This window comes from Eucyclogobius newberryi, unplaced genomic scaffold (genome assembly GCF_026437365.1).
Source record: "Eucyclogobius newberryi isolate DKJ021-1_F unplaced genomic scaffold, fEucNew1.0.hap1 SCAF_445, whole genome shotgun sequence".
NCBI lineage: Eukaryota > Metazoa > Chordata > Actinopteri > Gobiiformes > Gobiidae > Eucyclogobius > Eucyclogobius newberryi.
In genome coordinates, this window is record NW_027316107.1 from 10,780 (window position 1) to 35,482 (window position 24,703).

Sequence of the window (24,703 nt, forward strand, 5' to 3'; positions counted from 1 at the left end):
ATACAGTTCAGTATGCATTGAAATATCTCATGATTGCCATTTCTGAGCCACCAATTCTCCACACCGTCCAGCAGCCCATTAGTTTGTGGACTGGACTGATGATTTGAGTGATTTGGTTTTGAAGGAAGTTCGTATCGAAGTTAAATGTTTTCTTATCAAATCCTCTTCGCAACAGGGACGTAGGCTAAGTCTTGGTGCTCGTTAATTGAGTCTTACTAATGCGTTTGCCTTTTGACGATAGGTCCGTGAAGGGCTCGCGGCTGCGGTAACAGGCACAGGGCAGCCCTCCCCCTCATCCGCCTCTCCCGTCCCGACTCTCCCTTCAAACCCACAAACCAGCTGGACACGGCGGGCTGCAGTGCCCCGACGCTCGGGACATGGGCTGCTTCCACTGACCCTACATCAGCGCTGTTGTTTCGGAGCCTTTCGGAGCCGGACCGCTGGATACTGTACACGGTCCACACGGAGCCTGGAGGAGCGTCTATCTTTCTTTCTAGTCCGAGTGGTTGACTGAAGTGAGAGAAGATGTCTCGGGGTGTGATCCAGCCCAGCCAGCAAAAACTGGCTGAAAAACTCACCATCCTCAACGACAGAGGCATCGGGATGTTGACCCGTGTTTATAATATCAAGAAGGTGCGTAAGCACTCAAAGCCTCATTATATTCCATAGCTGTAGTAGTTTTTGAGGAGCCCTCAGAAACATTAGGCCTGAAATATCGGGTGATAAAACACATAGTATTTATGCTGTAGTCTGGATTATAAAACGTTTCTCCACACAAATATGAATTCCTGTTTTTATGAAGTATACTATGGCTCAAAGATGTTAGCTTGCTTACGGTAAAGTCCACAGATTTCAATGGAAGAAATCTCACTAAAATACTTTGTTTTGTGCGGGGAATAATTTAGATCAGTCGGCTAATAAACACACACCGTTTATATAGATTCTGCTGGACAGGATTGGGCTAAAGTACAGTTTCTAGGCCGTGGATTGAGGCTAGCGTCCATCGACTTCTGGATCTTAATGGCGGCCGACTCTCGCTAAGCTAACCTCCGCTAGCAGCGCTAGCACCGGGCGTCGCCTCTGCCACAGGGCCAGATCATGGATCTGTTATTATGGGCCAGATCATGGATCTATTCTATGGATCAGATCATGGATCTATTATTATGGGCCAGATCACGGATCTATTCTATGGGCCAGATACAGTCTATGAAGCAGACACCCTCCCTGTAGCACACAGCCAAGAGTCCAGAGATGTAACACTATTGAATCTGGTCGTCAGCCACATTATCAGTTCAAGCTGTAGCCAACAACACAGGGTTTCTTAAACTCTGAGACAATTTTCCTTTCCTTTTTATTTTTTTATTATTTTTTTTTATTTGCTTTAGATTGAAATTATAAAAATAAGACACTTGTAGCAAACTGAATTTTTAATTGCAGGTTTTCGCATTTGGATAAAATAAACACAAGATCTCATATTTAGTTGGGAAACGTTTACTTGAAATAAATAACTTCACCAATTATGACCTATTGAGACCAACAAACCTATTAAACTTATTATTTTTGCCTCTGTTCTTTAGGCTTTTTTCTTATTGTTTGAATAGGTTTAAATGTATCACTATCTTATGTCTAGTGTACATACATTACTATTTGTTGCTGAGATTGGCTTTTCTAAAATGTTTTTTTGCCTCTGATCTGATGAACGTCTTTGTTGTTTTGGCTGTACGTGTGTGATCATTATTTCATTGCATAATGAAGTATCAATCTGGTTCCACTGTTCTAATTTGACCAACACAATTATCTTTGTGTCGTCATTTATCACTCTTTTAAACTTTAGAAAGTTTGAGATGATACTTCCGAACCAGACTTTACATTTTTTTTTCTGTCTGCTGCTTTTTGAACACCGCATCTTTTGTGTCATTTGGATTATGTATGTACGTATATACATTTTTTCTTGCCTCCATTGGTCAAAACAATCCAACGATAACAAACAAAAGCATCGTCTTTTGTTTGTCCATCGGATCCAGGTGTAATTACCAGCTTAGATATTATATAATCTTTTATCATATGAAATAAAAGCTGTGGTGTTTCTTTTTATCGTTAATGTTTCAGTCAAACAAAATAATGTTCCTAGTGACTGTTCCAATACACCCCCAGGGCGCTGTGTTTTTTGCATTTTGCATACCCTGAATATATCAGTAACTGAGAGCGGTCCTCTTGATCACATCGTTTTACTGCTTCATGTGGACATTTACTATCTGCTCCAGACGCTGCAAATTGAGATCAATATAAGCATGTTCTATTTTGATGATTTTTTTTCCCTCTATTCTATTACAAAGTGGCTGTAAGATTGAGCTTTGGGTGGGATGTGATGTAAATGACAGCAGCTGTATTAAGATGGCTCTTTGGTTTTGATTTCTTTCTCTTCTTCTCTCCGTTCCAATGCTTCCCCCTTCTTCTATCCAGCAAGGACAAGTTTGGAAGGTTTGCAAGTTTCTCACCTTCCACTGACAAAACCCTCCATCCTCCTCCCTCCCTCTTCCTGGTTTTCCACTACTGACCTGGTCCTTTCTTGAGCCTCTCTCCTGTCTCAGTCTGACTCCATTCAAGTCCAATCAGTGCTTTTTATTCTGTGCACAATATAGCCATAATCATTCACCAAGTGAAGTCATCCTCTTTGACGATATAGGCTTCGAAGACACAAAAAAATGACCATCTTTATTCTATTGTATGTCTATTGTGTCTGATTCAACATACACGCAGTATGCACATGATGTTCAACATCTTTGCTCATCAAGACTTAAACCTTCAAAAGTGCAAAACTATTCTTACCTTATACATTTTAATTAAAATATAATCACAAACGGTGTCATCAAAACAATGTAAAGCTATACTCCAAACTTAACTTGGCAGCGGGCATCTACAGTGTTCTAATGGATAACAAGGAGACCATAAAGGCTATTATAGCTGCGCTCTGCATTTCTCAATGCAATATAGCCATACTGAATCACATTTACCGTACTTTGTGTAGGCTGGTCACTGCAAAAATGCATTTTAAAAAAAGTAAAAATGAGTGCACAAATTCACAACCCTTATGTGCCAAACAATACAGTATACAATATTCTGTATGTGTTCTGCTGAGAGCAATTGTATTCAACCAATGCAAAAGGCTTAATACCTTTTGGATTTTCTAGGTATTTTAATGGAAAAGCTCTGTCACAATTACAAACCCTACACTATACATTTAATAGAAACCTTTATTCGACCACAAAAACTTTTTTGGCCTTGGGACAACAAATGTAAACTGTCCATTATATGCACACAACCTCAAGCATACAATTCCAATACAGATCCATCAAATTGGCTTCAAAAGATCAGGTTAAACTATTCCACTCAATTATTCTTATTCCCTTTTTAAAATTAATTTGATTCCCAACCAGCTCCTTCAACTTCAAGACATTCTCCCTAGATACTCCTCATGCATTGTGATGAATTCACTTCAATGTTGGGTAAACAATATCAAAACCATGCAGCTTTTACATTGAGCGATATACGCAGTGTCCCTAACCTAAAGATATTGCACAAGAGTTGAGGCTTTTTTATTAATATTAGTAGAATCCTTGCTGCATTGACACACACTGTGTCTTCCTTGTTTCATGCACGTATAAGAGCTGTCCATGGTCTGGGTGATGTAAATTCACCCAAATTCCAGATCACTTTTATGGACTTATCAGAGCAAAATTATGCACCAAAATCGTTCTGATCTGACTCTTGTGGATGGTTCCACGGCCAGTCACCAGCTGAACCTAAGCTCTTTCATTTATTTTTCTGCTAGACCTCTGCTGACAAAAGTGACTCCTGGGAAAATGCCCTGTCTTTTTGTAAATGTCCCTTGACATAAGACCCTGTGAGTTCAGTTGCTGCCCAGAATGGAGAGAGGACAGACAGGACTCAGGTCTGCATTCTCCACCCATTCTGTCATTCTCCACCATCAGTCCCACCCAAACCACAACGGCTCACTGCACTAAAGCGGCTGCTGCTTAATGTCACTGCTGTGTGAGGCTTCCTTTTCTGCCCACACTATGGAGCTGTAGTCAAATGTGTGCAAATCACAGCACAATAACTGCCTGATTATGTTAATCTCTGATTGGGTGCAGCCATAGATTTGTGCACGGTTTGTGTGAACAGAGTAGGCTCTTGACCCTAAGCTATAATGGTTGGTTATTTGTCTGTAATACTTACTCTTCCTTAGACCAGTCCCCTGAACTTTGACCCAGGCTGCTACCATTAGCATTTGCTAAACTAGCATTATGCTAGACTAGTGGTATCTGATGTTTTTTTATATAGTGGTCAAGAATAAATTCTGCAACTGAAATCTAAAGGCCCAAAGCCTTAAAGAAGTATGGCATATCCTTATTCACTTTGTTGGATCTGGTGAAAATGTGTTTGTCCCCCAATACATGCCTGATTGGCCAATTAGATCAGTATCCGGAGATCTAGAATCGATATCTGATCTATTCAAATCTACAGTACCAGCACAGCAGGGCAATAGAGGTTATCATTAATATTTAATGGTGCCTAAAAGGTGAATTTAGTTTGTTTTTAAGTGCCTATAAATGCCTTTTGAATTACAAAACACACAATGAAATGATTACATATTATCTAATCTAAATATAAATTGGAAAAGTATAGCCTATGGTCATAGTCTTGAAAATGTCATTGACACCAATTCTAGTAATGGTATTGGTGCACCTATAAAAAGGCTTTAACACAACTCTTTAGATGTTTTAAGCCACAGTTTTCTCTTCAGATTACTAACAAAATTAAGCTATGTGAGGAAAGGAGAGGCAGTGGTTGTGCAGGTTATTGGAGTTTAGGGACGGAGCTCAGTGTCTGCCTCCGCCGCAGCGCTCGTCCCCCTCCTCAGCGCTCGTCCCCCTCCTCAGCGCTCGTCCCCCTCCTCAGCGCTCGTCCCCCTCCTCAGCGCTCGTCCCCCTCCTCAGCGCTCGTCCCCCTCCTCAGCTCTCGTCCCCCTCCTCAGCTCTCGTCCCCCTCCTCAGCTCTCGTCCCCCTCCTCAGCGCTCGTCCTCCTCGTCCCCCTCCTCAGCGCTCGTCCCCCTCCTCAGCGCTCGTCCCCCTCCTCAGCGCTCGTCCTCAGCGCTCGTCCCCCTCCTCAGCGCTCGTCCCCCTCCTCACACTTTACAGTGGCGCTTCTGTCGGTCACAGAGCAGAGACTTTTCTGTACTTACTGCAGTAATGTTAGTGCCAACTGTGTTCGGACGCTACACCACGCCCAAATTGTAAAGGTTTTTGCTGAGCTGCATCATTTTAATTCAATGAGAATAGAACATAATCAAGGCAACTAAATTGTGGATCTGGTAATTCTATAGCTCAGTTACACACAGGCCTTCCCTGCTCCAGTTCATGGTCAGATTTAATGTAAAGAAATCAAAGCCTTTCTTAGTTGACTGTAAACTACTGGATTGATTTGGTGCCAGACACCATTTAAGTTTCCTCCCTTTATTGTATGTTAACAATAGAATAAAAGAATTGGAGCAGCTGTGCCAATAGACAACACTGAATACAAATCTAATATTTAGAATAATACTATTGATATTGGCAATTTGGATGGTATTTGGCTTTGATATTTTTTCAGTTTCAGTTTCAATTTCTGTGTGTTTTGAAGATTTGATCCCAGAAAAGAGGATTCACCAGGGCAGTGTTAAACCAGAGATGGTGCCAGCTTGGGTCCTGTGCCTGGACCATGCTTTGGACTGATCAGTCAAGTTTAATATAAATAGTTTAGGAAAAAAAGGTTGAATATAATAGTTGGAGCACATTTTGTTTTAGAAATGTATGAAGTATTAGTAACAAAAGACAAATACATACAATTTTAATATTTATAATCCGATGAAAGTGGTAGTTGCTCATTTCCTTTCACATCTCGGTTGTTGAGGTTGAATTAGTTTATTTTTAAATCTACGTCAATCCGATGTATTTATCATGAATCTGATGTTTGCAACACATTTTCAGTGCATAACTTGATAAAAGGTCATGGCTGTAACTAAGTCTTTTTAGTTGAATAAATAATTCGAAATGAATACAAGTCAAATCGTTAAACTCTGATCAGACAACAGTCCAGTCCAGTTTGAGGAATAAAACCTTCTCCAGATCAGGTTAGTCGCAGCAACAGGCTCAGAATTAGACTAACCTCTGTGTGAATCAGGCTGGAGTTTCCCCTCTGAGTCAGGTTTATTTAAACCTCTTTGTGAAACAGAAAACTTGGAGTTTGGTTAGACTTCACAGTTTGCCTAATTCTTATGTCTTTGGAACCAGTGCGGGGCCATCAGACATTGAAGAGAGGCTGTTGTTTATGATGAGCAGGGATTAATTTCAGTCTGCCTCACCCAGTTTACTGATGTATAGTGTTATGAAATATGTTTCTGTGTTTGGACTATAACCCAGACACCTTGTCATTGCACATACATTTCTATCGACACTTTGATAATCGCACACAGCAATCTACGCTATGGTTTGCAGAGCAGATTTAGGCTGAATAATAAAACATGTACTTTATGCAATTTAAGGCTTGGGATATAGCTAGAAATACTGTATTCATCCCTAACACTAAAATGCAACTACATGTTGATGCAATGAAGGCTAAACTCTTCCTCCGCTTCCCCTTCTTCTTTTACCTGGGTAGTAGTCCCCAGGTTACTCTGCATTTTGCAGCCTAATTGCTGCTGGTATAAAAGACCACCTATCACTCTGATTTGCCAAAAAAAATCTATCACAATTTTTTTGGAGCCAGATCATACATTTTATTATTATGAGGACATACCCACACTTAGTATCGCTATAAAAAGTGGTATATGAAGACATCTGCTTGTCATACTTCATTGTGATTGGTTAATTCTATCTGTCACTTATGCAAAGCCTTAGGGAGGTTGACCAATAGGTGTAGGTGTGGAAAAGTGTTGTCGTTTGATCATTGAACTGCATTAAACCGCAAAAAAACTGAAACAAAAATAGCATATTGTCAGATGGAGGTGATCTGGATTACATTGTTATCACCACATGCAGAGGATGTGCTTAAAACTGAACCTGCTCCTTTCCGGAACAGCGTCTGTGTAGTTAATATTAAATATTAGCGGGACAGGTCCATAATGTTTATCATCTTATCGAAAACGAATAGGCAATGTTTATATTTATATATTGAATAATGAATTAGTGTTTGGAAGTGTTTAGTCTTTGTAGAATTCTTAACCACAGTCAGTGACCATGAAAGCCGTATTGCACTTCAGCCTCATTGATATGCATGGTGTCATAATCATAATCATTATTATGTGGTTTATGTATGTGCCAATATTGGTATCACATCAGACAATATTGCTTTGTGTAAAATGACTAGAAACTAGCCCCATCTCCTTCCCATTGATGTACAGTGGTGTGTCCTTTATAACCTCCTCTTTGAATACTCATCAGTCCTGTATTCGTGCGTTGGTGTGTATGTGATGTAGTGCAGCTCAGGCTATAGATCCTTCCACTGATGCTGCTGATATAACAATTCAGTCCCATTCATTTTATTGGGTCGGTAAAAAAAACATACGTCTTCTTATTTGGAGGTTGTGCAGACAAATAGTTGTTTTATGTTTATTATTACATTTGCCAACAAACAAGAACAGTCAATATCTAACTCCACTCCGCTTTCAAAAGTTTACCAATTAATGTAGAATTTGTGATGCTTAACAAAAAGTATCTATCTTATCTATTGTGACCTACTACATTTTTGTGCAATTTGTCCTGCACAACATTTTAAACATTTAAGAAATGTTTATTACGGTACATGGTTGGTTAGTTTTTATGTCAAATAAACTAACACTTTCACATGCAGTAATGTATGTTTTCTAACAATGTTCTGGTTTTACTTGTGTGTGGTCACCATGGCAGCCCTGGTTTGTCATAGTTTGCGATGTTTAGTGGCTAATTGCTGTGTAGGCAATAAAGGGAAGTTCTAGGTACTTACCTTTTCAAATGTTTGGAGCTTGTCCTACTCTCTATGCACAAGAGCCCTCGTCCTTAACCTCTGCTTGTGTAGACATCTTCATTCACTCCACACTCGGTGGTGGTAAGCTACTACTGTAGCCATAACTGCCCCGAGGCAGGCTGCCAATTTACACCGTCAGCCCCTTTGACCACACCAATCATTCACACAGCGCATTCATATTAGACGGTGGGTGAAGTATCTTGAATAAAGACAACAGGACTATTTGATCTAGAGCCGCTGCTTTAACCATCGGTCAAGTAAGCACTGACCAGTGCTAGCCAGGTCCCACCCTGCTTAGCTGTGTCTGTCGCCAGTGGAAAGTATTTGAAATTATATTTAGGCACTATGCATTTATCACAGACCTAATATTCACCTCGAGTCACTGTACATCACTTGAAACTTATGTCAGTGTTTCTCAAACTGTGGTACGTGGATTCAAATGCAAATTAAAATAAAATAAGCTTTATATTTCATTCAAGCCATTTAATCCTTCTATGGAGCACAGCAATTGAATAGTTATATTTTAGATCTTACTTAGTCCTAATTTTAGACCTGGAAAAGTCACAATAAACTAAAATAACTGGTTTTGATCTAGTGGCACTTGCAAAGTCAAATATTTTCTTACGTGGTACTTTGTACCTTATGTGGTACAATAGGCTACAATTGAATTAGCTTTATTCACATACGTTGTATCACCTTCTTGCTCAGTTATTTGTTGGTTATCAGAGTGCATTTGCTGTGCTCACATTTTTGAATGAGCAAACTTGGCGTTGCACTTGTAACTACTCATACTCAATTCTAACTCTGCTATATTTTTATTCTTAAGAACCTTTTTCACATCTTGTAGACGTTGCATTTCCAGCAAATGACTGCATTTTAATTTTCTGTGACTAGAGAAGTCCATCCAGATGCCATTTAATGATTTGAAGTAGTTTAAACATGACTTGCGTTTTATCTTATTTTTGTCTGAAGGCTTTTCTAGAGACATTCAGCAAATTGTCGAGCTGATCAGTAAGCAAACCTACAATGCTGCGGTTGCAGCCACACCACATGTGCAATGACCTTAACCACTGCACCACGGTATCACACATTTTAGAAGTTAAGATCACGTTGGGAAGAAGTGGGCAAAATCTTTCACAATTATGCAATAAGTGACAGAGTGTATGAATAATTTGGACGTGTATAATATAACGTATAACATATAATATTCATTTGTGCCAACTTGAATGAAACATCGATGTACAACATGTAGTTTTCATTTCTAATAAAACTATTAATGTAGAAGTCTTTACAAGAGGTTGCAAAAAAGCTTTTCTGTTTTTTTATTGCATCTACTGTCTGTGATCTGTGTTTTAACCTAAGGTTGGGTTCACAAAAATGTTTTAACCTTAGCAATTAATAAGTAATTAATCACTAATTGGAAATATTAACCACAAAAAACGATGCTGTTAAGGCATCTACATTTTCAGTTTAAGAACAAATCCTACCTCTTGAATACATGTATGCCCCCTCAATTTTAAACCATGGCTCTCTTTTAGAATAATACAATTACATCCCATGCCATGAACACAACCTGTGTATGTGTGTGTGTGTGTGTCTGTCTGTGTGTGTGTGTGTGTCTGTGTGTTTGTTTGTTTTTGTGTCTGTGTCTGTGTTTGTTTGTGTGTGTGTGAGTGTGAGTGTGAGTGTGAGTGTGTGTGTGTGTGTGTAATCTGTGTTTCCCATGCTCAGTTTCTCTGCTTGTGTTGTCTGTTACAGGCGTGTGGAGATCCCAAAGCCAAACCTTCTTATCTCGTTGATAAAAACCTGGAGTCCGCAGTTAAATTCATTGTCAGAAAGTTTCCTGCTGTGGAAACACGAAACAACAACGTGAGTATTCAAATTGTACATTCAGTTCACATTATTAGCCCATATTCTATTTGTGTTCTTTGGAATAAACCACATTTACCAACGATGACTGCCTTCTTCTGAATACTATTTCTGTTCAACCCGGGATTACCTAATCTAAGGCTGTGCAATTATTGTCATTTCTAATCGTCAATGTTGTGTTTGGAGCATTTTAATCAAGAGGTCCACACTTGTGGTTTGGAGAATTCACACTTAAAAAATATTTGACTATTTTAATAATATAATATAAGAGAAATGATTAAAATCTGTATAGTTCCATTCAATGAATTATAGAAACATACTTTATTTGTATTTAATAAGTCTAGATAAAAATCTTATTGAAAATTTGTACTGATCGATATGAAGAAGGAAATAAAACTGATTAATTGTGTTTTTTCCCCTCTCATATCACCTAGCCCTAACCTAATACCTTGTAAAGATGGTAAACTACCACATAAGATCTGTTTATGGCAACAGCTAGGCTATGAATGCACAAACATGGTTCTCCCACAATATTTTGACTAATATCGCAAAATAATAGGATGAGGATACATAATCGCTCAAGAGTCAAAGCCTTAAAATGGCTTAATAATGGAAACGGGTCCTTCAGGATTGAGATGCCCAGCTCTTCTCCTGTGCTCAAACATGAGCAAACAAACCAAAACGCAACTCCAGATCAATTATAGAGGAGGAAACGAGTAAAGACCATTTAACGATACAGGCTCAAAATAGTCAGTTTAGCATAATATAGGACCTAAAGATTGGTAAAGCGTCAATACACCAGTATCCTGCCTGTATTTGTGTTGGACTGTTGTGTTGTGCTCTCTGTCTGTGTGTTGAGGCACTGGCTGGCACTGACCTGAAGTGTGCAGACTGTCTTACATTATTATCTGCTTTGTTTTTGTCCGTTTGTGTTTTGCATGATGCTAACATGGCACTTATACCGGACATGTGCTTTTTGGTAAGTTTGTATTTGAGTTTGTACCTAAAGTATATTTCTTTTAAGCTCCATCTCAGTGGCTTTTGCTTTGCTCTGCTTTCTCTGGGTGTTAGTTTCTTTGTATCTCATTGGCTGTATGTTGTGTGCTTGAGTTAGTCCTGTAGATGAAGGTGAATGAAAGCTCTTTTCCATAGGCAGTTTAAAATGTCATCAGCATCAATCACTGTGAATAGATTCTGTTAAATTCATGGTAAATAAGCATTTCAAATGACGTCCACGTTCACTATAAGAATGAATGAGTTTGTTGATCTTTATGGGTCATGAGCCAACCTATCTTTTCTCCTTCCTCCAGATTCACAAATTAAACAAAAACACAGACGGCAGAGAAATGGTGGAGCAGTGAAATTATTTACAATTTCAGATTTATTTGTCAGATTCAAATTTATTTGAAAAATGGCAAAAAAAAAAACTCCATTGTTTCCACTGTCCACGCTTTTGTTGGGACATTTGTGTCATGCAACACATGCGTTTTAAATGATCAGATGTTCTTTATGTACACTCTGATCAGTAGTTGATCTGTTCGTCATAAAATAGCCTTTGGACACTTTCTTTATTAGAATAAGCTCAATTCCTTCTCAAATGCAACTGCATCCATATAATCACCTGAGTAGAGTGAGTATTCATTCATGTGTGTGGCCTTTCAACAGCAACAGTTGGCTCAGCTCCAGAAGGAGAAATCTGAGATTCTGAAGAACCTGGCACTCTACTATTTCACCTTTGTGGATGTGATGGAGTTCAAAGTAAGAATACATAGACGACCAACATTGTACTTAAGCTCACTTGTGTTCAGACAGAAACACAACCTGTAAATTAGAGGCATGGTACTACAGAGGTGTTTATTTTGTGATGACAATAGTTTACACAAATTATCATTAAACATACATTATTATATTCCTTGTATCAGAGGAGATTAGTGGGTCTCACCTGTATGTTAATTATCTCCAGGACCACGTCTGCGAGCTGCTCAACACCATTGATGTTTGCCAAGTCTTCTTTGATATTGTAAGTACTCAAGGTAAAAGCAAAGTAGTGGCATCTGCACACTCAATGGAGCTATATATTTTGTGTTTATGGATGGGTTTTGGAGAGATGAGAATTTAGCAACCATTGCCATAGCAATTAACGGTCAACATTATAAAGGATGAATATGTTTGGGCCCCTGAACATTTGTACTTCAAAAATCCAACTTTGGAGAATGTGTAAAAGTAAACTATGTCTTTCTAAAACAAAAAAAAACTCCCATCGTAACTTAATTTTCTTTTTCCATTTTAAGACTGTGAACTTTGACCTCACAAAAAACTACCTTGATCTGGTGGTGACCTACACTACACTGATGATCATTCTGTCTCGGATTGAGGAGAGGAAAGCCATCATTGGACTTTACAACTATGCTCACGAGATGACCCACGGAGCCAGGTAAACTCGAGCCAGCTCCCTCTGCTCACACAGACTGACGTGTTTTTGAGGAGCAGCTGTCGTGTTGTAGTAATTGGGCTTTATTGGACAGGGCAGTGTAGTATGAAATGGGGACGAGAGAGAGAGGGAAGGACATGCAGGAAATTTGGAGCCGACATGCGTGCTATCCACTCTATCACAGAGCAACGGTGTTTACTGTATTACTTATGCAACACTTCTCAGCGATAATTGAATTGTATTCAAATGATTAAAAACTGCTAATTCATCCAAAATGAGAGGCACAAGCACTCACACACATGCTATCACATGATTTTAGATCATGTATGCCTACAGCATTGCTCCTGTGAACTGTGCTGTGCCAGGCAAAAAGGGAAATGCTCATAGTGCTGTTCTAACTCAGCTGTTGTCCACAGTGATCGGGAATACCCACGCTTAGGCCAGCTGATAGTGGACTATGAAAACCCTTTGAAAAAAATGATGGAAGAATTTGTTCCTCATGGAAAGGTAAGTTTATTAGATTTATTATACTTTTGTTCATTTTGTCTAGTTTCCATTTTCATTTTAGCCTAGAACAGGACATTATTCCAATATAATTGCAGATACATTTAAAAACCGGTCTTGAGAGACAAACTGAAGACGATGAAAGGATGAATAAAAATAATTTTAGCAATGAGTTCTCTGACTCTGCCTCCTCTGCTCCAGTCTCTGTCAGATGCCCTGATCAGCCTGCAGATGGTCTATCCTCGGCGGAACCTTTCAGCAGACCAGTGGAGGAACGCTCAGCTGCTGTCGCTCATCTCTGCTCCATCCACCATGTTGAACCCTGCCCAGTCCGACACGGTCAGTCTGCGGCACCATCTTTCATTCACAGCCCTTGTAATAAGCACGCTCATCATGTGTTTTGGTTACTTTCAGATGCCTTGTGAATATCTGTCACTGGATGCAATGGAAAAGTGGATTGTTTGTAAGTAATTTAGCAGCATAAAAACACTTTTGTTCATTCCATTAAAGCCTCACCTTGTGACATTTCTGATGATGGTTGTGCCAGCCGGAATCTGTGGTGATGGGAAGTTAATGCCATACTTTTGAACATTCTCCATGATGTTAAGTCTTATACAATACTGTAAAACATTCCAGGCAAAGCATTTCAATTTCCATGGAGATAAGTGGCATATCCATCCCCAGGTTATAAGTCAGGTCTGTAGAGAGGCATGTCCACTGGATGCATATTTTTCAAGGTTTTTATTGAAATAAAAACATAAAGTTATTACTTTATTTAATACTTACTTTTTGGCCAAATGTTATGTGATGAGGCTTTACATGGTGATGGAAGAAACCTGGCCATGTGTACATGTTTCTGCTCTCATGGGCCACATGTGCTTTTTGCAGTTGGCTTCATCCTGTGCCACTCGGTGCTGAACAGCGATGCAGCTGCACTCTCTCTGTGGAAGCTGGCTCTGCAGAGCTCCACCTGTCTATGTCTGTTCAGAGATGAGGTCTTCCACATCCACAAGGCTGCAGAGGACCTGTTTGTCAACATCCGAGGGTACCCACCATTTGCATTACATCAGATAATACAAATACATGAATACATTACATCTGATTTTATATATATATATATATATATACAAATACAAATCTTTTTATTTTATTCTGATGAGTGACTAGCTCGTTCTACAGAAGAATATTCAAATTCGTTTTAACATCGTCTGATAACACGGCCATTGAGGACATTACAATGTTACACTTATCTTACATTGTAGATTGAGCTAAAGACAAAATGTCCAGACTGGAAATACTTCGGCCTATTCTAAATATAGACTTGGATTTTTTACTTTTTTTAAACATGCAAAGGGAGGCACATTAGTGAGTTTGGAAAGATGCATCTGCTTTTCTCTCATCTGGATTTAGTGCAGCTGTTATGACACTTCACCCAATCAGCTTGAAGAATTTTATCTGAACATAGTACTACACTGATCTGACTGACAGGTTCATGTTTTTTTTAGCTACAACAAACGAATCAACGACATCAGAGAGTGCAAAGAACAAGCCCTGTCCCATGCGTAAGTTTGGCTTTATTGTTTCTACACTTTTAATCTATTTCAGCATGGTATTTTAAATTTTTTTGCTCTGGCTTTTCTGTTCTCTCTTTCTCTCTTGAATCTTTTGCAAGCTTTCATTGATTGTCTTTCAAGCTGCATAATAATAATGTTCTTGCTCTTGGTCCTGCAGAGGCTCCATGCACAGAGAGAGGCGCAAGTTTCTCAGATCTGCCCTGAAAGAGCTGGCCACTGTCCTCGCAGATCAACCCGGACTCCTCGGGCCTAAGGTATATAATGCAAGAGCATTTTGTGGCATACACACGAATTCAGCTATTCTTCCTAGTCCAGAGTTTTGGGGGTTGAGTCCATTCCAGTCATAAGAATAAGAAAGTTAATGAATGTTATGGAATTTCTTTGAAAATACTTAATTCGATCCACGTTTTGTCAATTCCCTCAGGCCCTGTTCGTGTTCATGGCCTTGTCTTTTGCTCGTGATGAGATCATATGGCTGCTTCGACATGCAGACAATATCCAGAAGAAAAGCACTGATGACTTCATTGACAAGTAGGCACATTACATACGTGTGTTGTGTAAATATGGCATTAAAGTAATTCTCACATGCGCCATTTGCTGCTGTTCAGAGAATAGACTTTAAAGCAGCTCTGCTTGTATACAAGTCTCTCCATGGCCTAGCACCAAAGTACATCTTGGATATGTTAGTGCCATATGAACCATCTCGGACTCTGAGGACCTCAGGGACCGGCCTCCTGCTGGTGCCCAGAGTCAGGACAAAACATGGGGAATCTGCGTTTCAGTTTTATGCAGCTAAAATCTGGAACAGTCTTCCTGAAGATGTGAGACAGGCTTCTACTCTGACAATGTTCAAATCTAAGCTAAAAACAGTTTTGTTTAGCTGCGCATATGACTGAAAGGATATTTTCTTTGCACTCTTCTCTTTTGTTTGTGATTTTATTAGTTTAGAAAATCAGTTGGATTGATAATTTTTAATTTAGTTAATTTTATTGTATTTCTGTAATTTCTTTGTGATTTGAATGCATTTTTCCTGCTGTGTGAAGCACTTTGAATTGCCTTGTGTATGAAATGTGCTCTACAAATAAACTTGCCTTGCCTTGCCTTGCCTTCTTTCTTTGTGATGGGCAGGCACATTGCAGAGTTGATTTTCTACATGGAGGAACTTCGTGCTCATGTTCGGAAATATGGCCCTGTCATGCAGCGCTACTACGTGCAGTACCTGTCTGGTTTTGATGCTGTGGTGCTCAACGAACTGGTGCAGGTACTGTTCATTTGACTGGACTCTACCTGCCACTTGAGCCCCATGAAGTGATTATAAACCGTAACCGACTAACCAAGATGTGTGTGAACTTTGCAGAACCTGTCTGTGTGTCCTGAGGATGAGTCCATAATCATGTCTTCATTTGTCAACACTATGACTTCTCTCAGTGTTAAACAAGGTGAGTTTAACTTTGTCCAGTGTGAGATGGAGCTGAGAAATGATCTATGTGTCTATACTTTACAGTGGAGGATGGAGAAGTGTTCGATTTCAGAGGAATGAGACTGGACTGGTTTAGACTTCAGGTAACTTTCCTTTATACTAAGACAGGGCATTTGGAATAAAATCATTCATCTTTCCTGTAAATTGGAAGTGATGGCTGTCATTGCTTTCCTCTTCAGGCATACACAAGTGTCTCTAAAGCTAGCCTCGGTATTGCTGACCACAAGGAGCTGGGCAAAATGATGAACACTATTATCTTCCACACCAAGATGGTGGACTCACTTGTGGAGATGCTGGTGGAGACATCAGACCTATCGATTTTCTGGTAAGATTGCATCAAATGCATTGTAAACGGACTCTTCTGAAATATAGAAAGATTGTTCACTTTAAGAAGAAGCATTTCAATAATGAATCCGACTGCCATTATTTAAAATGTATTAAGTTCCATTCTGAGAGGTGTTTTAATTTAAACTTGTGTGTATTGTGATTCAGCTTTTACAGTCGTGCTTTTGAGAAGATGTTCCAGCAGTGTTTGGAGCTGCCCTCTCAAAGCCGCCACTCCATCTGCTTTCCTTTGCTCTGCACACACTTCATGTCCTGTACCCATGAGCTCTGTCCTGAGGAGGTGAGTCCGTTCCACGTTAAAGTACATCACACTCATGACTGTTTTTTCAACTTTTTAATCCTTGTCCATGCAGCGCCACCACATTGGGGATCGAAGCCTGTCTTTGTGCAATATGTTTCTGGATGAGATGGCTAAACAAGCCCGAAACCTAATCACAGATATCTGCACGGAGCAGTGTACACTCAGCGACCAGGTAAATGATCTCAGAAGAGCAGAAGTCTTTTCTGCAGCATTGAATAGAACCTTATGATGATGATTTCTCTCCTATGACTTTTGCCTTGGTTAATGTTCCACTGTCTCAGTACAAATAAAGGCCTACTGAAGGTCTTGTGCTGCAAAAAACATGACTTGAGCAAATGTAAAGAATGCAAGACATGAATAGTTAGATTTCGAGGAACAGTCTGCAAAATGCTATACCAACGTGTAATTTCAGTTATTCCCTTTTTCTTTGTCACTTTTAGCTTCTCCCAAAGCATTGTGCAAAAACCATTAGCCAAGCCGTGAATAAAAAGAGCAAGAAGGCCACAGGGAAGAAAGGCGAACCCGAGCGTGAGAAGCCTGGAGTGGAGAGCATGAGGAAGAACCGCCTGCTAGTTACAAAGTAATCTCTTCCCCATACTAAAGTTTTTTTTTTTTTGGTGGTGACAAGATATGTAATTTATTTGTCTTCACATCTACAGTTTGGACAAACTCCACACTGCACTGTCTGAGCTCTGTTTCTCCATCAACTACGTGCCAAACCTGGTGGTGTGGGAACATACCTTCACCCCCAGAGAATACCTGACCTCCCACCTGGAAATCCGCTTCACTAAGTAATTATTTTTAACTAAATCAAATTAAATTAATTGCAGCAAAGATAGCAATATAAATACTTATTTATATGATAACAATGACGATGATGATGATATAAATAATAATACTATTTATTTTAACAATTCCATACACTTTCTGTAAAAAAAAAAAAAAAATAAACTTCCCCTAACAGTTTCCAAAGTTTAGGTCTATGGTAGAGAAAGTTAAATCTTGTTAACACATTTTATACAGTTATGAGGTGGCTGGCAAATGGAAGATCTCATATGTTCTGTTCTGTTCAGGTCTATAGTGGGAATGACTATGTACAACCAAGCCACTCAGGAAATAGCCAAGCCCAGTGAGCTGCTGACCAGTGTGCGAGCCTACATGACCGTGCTACAGTCCATTGAAAACTATGTGACCATCGACATCACCCGGGTCTTCAACAACGTATTGCTGCAGCAGACCCAGCACCTGGACAGCCACGGGGAGCCTACCATTACCAGCCTGTACACTAACTGGTACATGAATGCTCACTTTAACACAAACGATAGACAAAATAGACACTAACTATTATTCCAAATTTAAGTACATGCAGGGATGTAGCTCTCCTGTCCTGGACACAAAGTCAAGTAGTTAATAAAATTATTGTACAGCTGAACAGTCTGAAACGTTTTACTTTTTATCTGCGTATGTTTTTACCTAAACATAATTAATGTAAATAGTCATCCTCCACTGATAAATGTAGAGACAACATAAGGTAACATTAAACTCAAATTATTTAAATTGTTTTCAATGTTTTAAGTTATGTTCATATGTCCCAATATATCCAGTCCCAAAGATGGTTTGTGCGTGCAATATTCAAAGTAGGTTTCTTAGTAAAATTTGGGTCAGAATGGGTCGAAAGATGTTCGATACGATGTCGAGAGAAAGATCTTTGTGCCGTGGGGAAGATTTAGTTTGAAAGACTACCAAATAATGTATACATTTTTAATCATTATTGTTCTACATTTATATTGTAGGTATTTGGAGACTTTGCTGCGTCAGGTCAGTAATGGACACATTGCCTACTTTCCTGCCATGAAGGCCTTTGTGAACCTGCCCACTGAAAATGAACTCACTTTCAACGCAGAGGAGTACTCGGACATCTCTGGTAAGAACAGAAAGCCCCACAAAATTACTATTACGTCCACGTGACCTCCCCACCACCTCCCCATGACCTCCCCACCACCTCCCCATGACCTCCCCACCACCTCCCCATGACCTCCCCATGACCTCCCCACCACCTCCCCACCATCATCACCTCAAGTGTTTCTGTGATTGCAGAGATGCGTTCACTGTCAGAGCTCCTTGGACCATATGGTATGAAGTTCCTCAGTGAGAGTCTCATGTGGCACATCTCCTCTCAGGTCGCTGAGCTCAAGGTGAGTCTTTTGACATGAAGATAGTTAAGTAATCCCAACCCTTACATTTATTTTCAATAATATAACATTGTCCTTGTTGATAATCTGTGTAGAAACTTGTGGTAGAGAACATGGAAGTGTTGACCCAGATGAGGACCAGCTTCGATAAACCTGAGCATATGGCTGCCCTCTTTAAGAAGCTTACCTGTAAGTGCACTAAACAACAAATTATCAATCATAAATATCATTGTGAGACTTGCAATGGTTGGTACAAAATATAATGTGACTGGTACCGTCTGTTTACAGCTGTGGACAGTGTCTTGAAGAGAATGACCATAATTGGAGTAATTTTGTCATTCCGCTCTTTGGCCCAGGAAGCTCTCAGAGATGTACGGCACTTACAAGTTTTCAGAATACATTAAAACTCAACTCAATATTTTTCAAACTTTGCATATTTCTCTTTTCAGGTCTTATCCTGTCACATTCCTTTCCTAGTCAGTTCAGTGGAGGACTTCAAAGACCACATTCCAAGAGAAACAGACATGAAGGTAAAACACATGAAAACATTCTGGTTGATGGCTTTAAATAGCTGTATGTTGAAGCAAGGGCATTAATGACATTTTATATCATGGTTATCATGGGCACAATAATTGCGGTTAACGATAATATTGCATTTACATTTTAACTGTCTAAAAATGTAATGGATATGAATATGAATTTAAATATTATGAATATGTTCCATGTTTAAACAACTACAATAACAGAATTGTACTTCGTGGTCATTATCACGATTATATAAAAAGTGCCACAAATGATATTTGCTACCCTTTTTATTGTGTTTTAAGATATTGTTCATCGTCCCATCTTTAGTTGCAGTATACTTGTGTATATATTGATACACAAAGTGATAATACAGTTGTGTGAATGTGCAGGTGGCGATGAACGTGTATGAGCTGTCTTCTGCTGCCGGTTTGCCCTGTGAAATCGACCCTGCCCTGGTGGTGGCTCTATCGTCACAGAAGAGCGGTAAAGATCATCTCCTCATACCGACACTGGATCGAGGTTCTGAGTCCACTAATGCAAATATATTTCTTTTTTAGAGAACATCAGTCCAGAGGAGGAGTACAAGATTGCCTGCCTGCTCATGGTATTCGTGGCGGTGTCTTTACCAACTTTAGCAAGCAACGTCATGTCGCAGTACAGCCCTGCCATTGAGGGTAAGATTGAACACGCCCATGATGGAACAAGTCACTTATTTACATTTTTATTTAAATGAACAAAATATGTATTTTTTACTAAGTATCACAAGTTAGACTTCCACCAGACCTCGGCAGGACATGTGAATGTGTTTTTGTAATCATTTGTAAAACACAACTTACAATCATGTAGTCATTTTCTAAAAATGTCTGAAATTAGAATTTGGTATTCCCACTGACTTTATATCTATATATATATATTTGGCCTTGATTACAATTTTGTTTTGTAGAATTCTCATGATGAATGAGGACCAATATTTTTTCCACATATAATCACATCCACATTAGTTTGGCAGTGAACAATTCTCTAGTGAAAACTAACTGTCAACTGCCCCCTACAGGACACTGCAACAACATCCACTGTTTGGCAAAAGCTATTAACCAGATTGCTGCTGCGCTTTTCACCATCCACAAGGGAAGCATTGAAGACCGGCTCAAGGAGTTCTTAGCGGTAAAACTACAATTGCAGACAGTGATTATGTCTAGTCTTGTATCTCGGCTGTTCACATCTTATGAGTTTAGCTTGGATTTCAAAATGGCACTCACAGGACCAAAAATCAATTAAAGCCGCAAGCGGCATCCAACGGCCCTCGCGGGCCGCCGGCCTTCCGACTCTGCGCTTTCGACTTGATAAAGATGGCGCCCTTATTGTGTTGAATAAAAAAAGAACTTGACAGACGGCGACACATTGGACATGGCCAATCCAGTGCAAATCAACACAAGTGTCAGTCAAATTTGCTGCGCCGCCGCACAGAGACCGTAGCACTTGGAATAAAAATATGGATAACTTTTGATGCCCCGCTTGTGTAGATGATTTTCCCCAAATATGAGCTTGATCGAGCTATTGCCCACAGAGGAGTTCATTAAAGTGTGAAGCGTAAATGTGAACATTTCAGAGATTTCGCTGTTTTCCCATTTCTGACATATATTTGCGGGTCCGCCACACAGAGACCGTAGCACTTAGAATCAAAATATGGAAAAGTTTTGATGCCCCGCTTGTGTAGATGATATTCTCCAAATATGAACTTGATCGGACAATCGCCCTAGGAGGAGTTCGTTAAAGTGTGAAGCGTAAAAATGTGGTGATTTGAGCAATTCTATGATTTTCCCATAAGGATAACATGGGATGTTTCTGTCATCGCTACGGTTACGCCGTACAAAATATGACTTTGGCTCTCATACTTTTGTGATCAGGATGGCAAATTAGAATTTTGTTCAAAATATCATGTCATTTGGAAAAACTATTGTTTATAGGCCACTGTGAAGGCCAAATAGTCAGAATTCTGGGAAACGTTTGCGGCTCCGTCGCACAGAGACCGTAAAAGTTATCCTTAAAATTTGGATAACTTTAGATGCACCACTTGTCTAGAGGACGTACACCGATTTTGAGGTCGGTGGGCAAAACGCACAAGGAGGACTTCGTTAAAGTGTTAAACATAAAAATGTGGTAATTTGAGAGATTTTGTGGTTTTCCCATAGGGATAACATGGGAGGTTTATGTCATCGCTACGACTACGCCGTAAAAATTAAGGCATTTGTCTGATTGGCTTTTTTGATCGCGACGCCAAAATAGAATTTTGGGTAAAGTTTAGAAAATTTTGGTAAAACTAATTTTTGACCTTCAATGTTAATTTAAAGGTCACTCTGTAGGGGGCGCTATCGCGCCCATTTCAATTTTGTCATCATAAACTGGTCCAAACTAGAAAGTTGAACAACTGATTCAAATTTGGTCCTAATCGGACTTGTTTTGATCAAATGGGAACAAGTTTTAGATCTGCAATATCCCAAAATAAGTTGTCCAACTTTGCGGCTGCGCCGCACACAGACCGTAAAAGGTATCTCAAAAAATTGGATAACTTTAGATGCCCCACTTGTCCAGAGGACGTCCGCCGATTTTGAAGTCGGTGGGCAAAACGCCCTAGGAGGAGTTCGTCAAAGTTTGACGTGAACAAAATGGCTAACACAGCGTGTTTTCATTTTCAAAGGAAGATGGCGGGCATAGGGTAATTCTGGGGGCGTGGCCACAATAATATTTGTTTTTTGTCCTCACAAGAGGAAAGCGTGTTCCGAATTTCGTAGCTCTACGACAAAGTTGACCTCGGGGCGTCTCCCATAGGCGCAATGTATTTTGACTTTTGTCGGTGGCGTTGTCACGCCATTTTTTAACGAAAAAAAAAATGGCCCAGAAAAAAAAAAAATTTTCGCCGATTTTGAATTTTGGGTAAAGTTTGGTGAGTTTTTGAGCATGTTCAGGGGGTAAAATTAGAGCTCAAAAAGCAGAACAAGAAAAAAAATAAAAAAAAAAATAATATTTTTAGCAAAAACAATATAGCCGTTTCCACTATAACAACAAATTATACATCGTTTGAAAGCTCTAAGCCTACCCGATGCCGCCATGGGGTGGAATCATCATTACGAGCGCTTACGCGCTCGTCACTCCCTATTCCGTCGGGATGCCCCGCCCACTCCCCATAGACTTCCATTGATTTGAGCAGATACAAGCATGGCCCATGCCTGCGGCATAGATTCTCGCGTACGGGACGATGCCAGGAGGGTTTTTGGAGGAATGCAGCGCTTCGCGCTGCTGTTGTCAACAATTAGTGAATGGGCTACGCCCATTCACTAATTGTTGACTATTTCTGTCATAGCAGGAGTAAGTATGCATGATCCATGCCTTCGGCATGGGCTAGTTCACTGTACTTGCCAGGGGCGATGCAACTGTCTGACCAAACATGCGGGCGCAGCCCGCATGTTTGGTCAGACAGTTGCGGGAGCAATAGGCCCTCCGCCCTGCTGGGGCTCGGGCCTAATAATGGCTAAATTGCATTATTTTGCTGTTTTATTATAACATTAGGCAAGATGATTGTGTGTTGCGTTAGAGAGGATTGTACATACACCTGAAACATTTGACTCCGGTAATGATGCATGGTTTTCTGTGTTCAGCTGGCCTCCTCAAGCCTATTGAAGATTGGTCAAGAGACGGATAAAATGACCACACGGAACAGAGAGTCTGTTTACCTGCTACTGGACATGGTAGCATATTTATATTATATTATATTCTTGCTAGCTGGAGGCATTCCCCTGAAAGTTATTATGTGTTGCAGATTGTGCAGGAGTCTCCTTTCCTCACCATGGACCTGCTGGAGTCCTGTTTCCCCTACGTTCTTCTGCGGAATGCCTATCACGCTGTGTACAAGCAGAGCATCAGCGCTAACGCATAAATCCACACCATGACCCATAACTGACAAATCTGATCACCCTCACTACTACTCCCTTGTTGTGACTAGCAACACTAACCATTTTCATTTAATATATATTGTCTAAGAATTATTTTTATTTTTTTTAAAGCTGAAGTGCAATGATTGCGACGTCGACTCAAACTCTCCACTACTTCCATGGGTTTGTGTTCAGGACGGTCAGAGGTTGGTTTTTACGAGATGGTTCTCCTGAATGCAGCTAAAGACGACACTAAAATGCCCCCAGCCTTTTCTCTTTGGACAAGAACAGTAACACAACTTCCATCAAATTGACTTTTATTTTAGCTGTTGCCTGGGACCACTGCGACAATGGCAGTAGCACAATCTAAACAACAATATAAATGTGGTATATTTATAATTATCTATAGATATATAATTGTGGCCATCGAATAACTTTATGTTGACAGAACTGAATGCCACAAAAGATGGACTTTTTTGCTGATGACAGGTGATATGTGTTGATAATGAGACATCATTCTTGTTGCTGCAAAATAGCTTATTACATGGGCATCTCTTCATTTATAAATACTTTAACAGTAATATTCCTACATTTTGTTACGAGTGCACATTTGTATAACCGTGGTGTTTTTCTTGCTAGCTGTAACATTAACTTTTCTGTGGGTAAGATAGAAATTTGCTTTGATGTGAAATGTCTGTTTTCAAATGTTTGTTTTTTATGACCATTTGCCAAACATGACTCATGCCAGATAAATGTACAGCTAAAAAAAAAGTGTCTGCACAGTGCTGTTAAAAGCTTTGGCACCCTTCTGGATTTCTAGATCTGTATTGGTTTCCAGGCGATCCAATCTTCCCTGCACTTTGTCCATGTTCTAGGAGTTGTTTATATACTCTTCAAGTCGTATGATAGTTTGGCCAGTATATTTATCACTTTCACCACACTAGGGTTTGCTGGAGTCACAAAACATAGTGCTATAACCGTTTTTATTTTTGACATACCCCGATAGTTGTACACGTGATGATGTTCAGGTATAGTTGATAACCCCGCCAATAAATGTGATCTAAACTTCATTTGTATTAAGATTGAAACACTTGAAACGCACAGAAATCCTGAAGGGTACAAACGCTTTTGACTTAAATGTAAGTGTGCAAGTATCCAGGTGCATGTTTCCAGTGTGGGGATGCTGGAGCTGGTCCACAAAGACTGCTCATTTTTCTAGTTTCTGTGATTCCTGTATAATTGAACTGAATCAAATAAAAGGCTGTGTCAGACTGAAGTGAGTGGAGGGGCACTTTGTACGCACAACCTTGAAGTGCATGAACAGTCCCACAAGCCCTGATTACTTCTGGTGTCCCATGTTTTGTCTGCCAGCAGCTGACACTTCAGTCCCAATGTCCATTCAGATGTGTCTGTAATCTTAAATTGTCACCCAATCTGTACCTACAGGAGGGCAGGCTCACAGTACATGCAAATTACAACACAAGTCATAGAAAAGGCATTTATTTCAAT

At 39.8% G+C, this 24,703-nt stretch overlaps 1 protein-coding gene across 5 annotated transcripts; it reads left to right on the forward strand.

Annotated features, from left to right (window-relative positions):
* Positions 1–272: 272 nt before the first annotated feature.
* LOC140379994 (nck-associated protein 1) lies at positions 273–24,470 on the forward strand. Of its 5 annotated transcripts, none has more exons than XM_072464334.1 (32): positions 273–633; positions 2,464–2,481; positions 9,803–9,913; positions 11,579–11,671; positions 11,877–11,933; positions 12,205–12,347; positions 12,761–12,851; positions 13,050–13,187; positions 13,263–13,311; positions 13,737–13,893; positions 14,354–14,410; positions 14,580–14,676; positions 14,847–14,953; positions 15,551–15,683; positions 15,780–15,861; positions 15,927–15,985; positions 16,082–16,227; positions 16,395–16,527; positions 16,601–16,720; positions 16,989–17,128; positions 17,208–17,339; positions 17,622–17,840; positions 18,342–18,472; positions 18,646–18,743; positions 18,836–18,929; positions 19,029–19,111; positions 19,190–19,270; positions 19,655–19,748; positions 19,823–19,939; positions 20,320–20,429; positions 22,922–23,011; positions 23,083–24,470. In XM_072464334.1, the coding sequence occupies exons 1-32, from the start codon at positions 526–528 to the stop codon at positions 23,197–23,199; spliced, it is 3,405 nt and encodes a 1,134-aa protein (XP_072320435.1). In that variant the 5' UTR covers positions 273–525; the 3' UTR covers positions 23,200–24,470. The 5 variants fall into 5 exon arrangements, with proteins under 5 accessions (XP_072320435.1, XP_072320436.1, XP_072320437.1 ...); XM_072464335.1 differs by having other exon boundaries at positions 11,585–11,671; XM_072464336.1 differs by lacking the exon at positions 2,464–2,481.
* Positions 24,471–24,703: the final 233 nt, after the last annotated feature.

Bases quoted from the DNA above. Each gene is read 5' to 3' on its own strand.
- LOC140379994 (XM_072464334.1), top strand. From the start codon at position 526: ATGTCTCGGGGTGTGATCCAGCCCAGCCAGCAAAAACTGGCTGAAAAA. The intron at 13,312-13,736 runs GTAAGTAATTTA...TGCTTTTTGCAG, and splicing joins AATGGAAAAGTGGATTGTTT to TTGGCTTCATCCTGTGCCAC. The intron at 20,430-22,921 runs GTAAAACTACAA...TTCTGTGTTCAG, and splicing joins GGCTCAAGGAGTTCTTAGCG to CTGGCCTCCTCAAGCCTATT.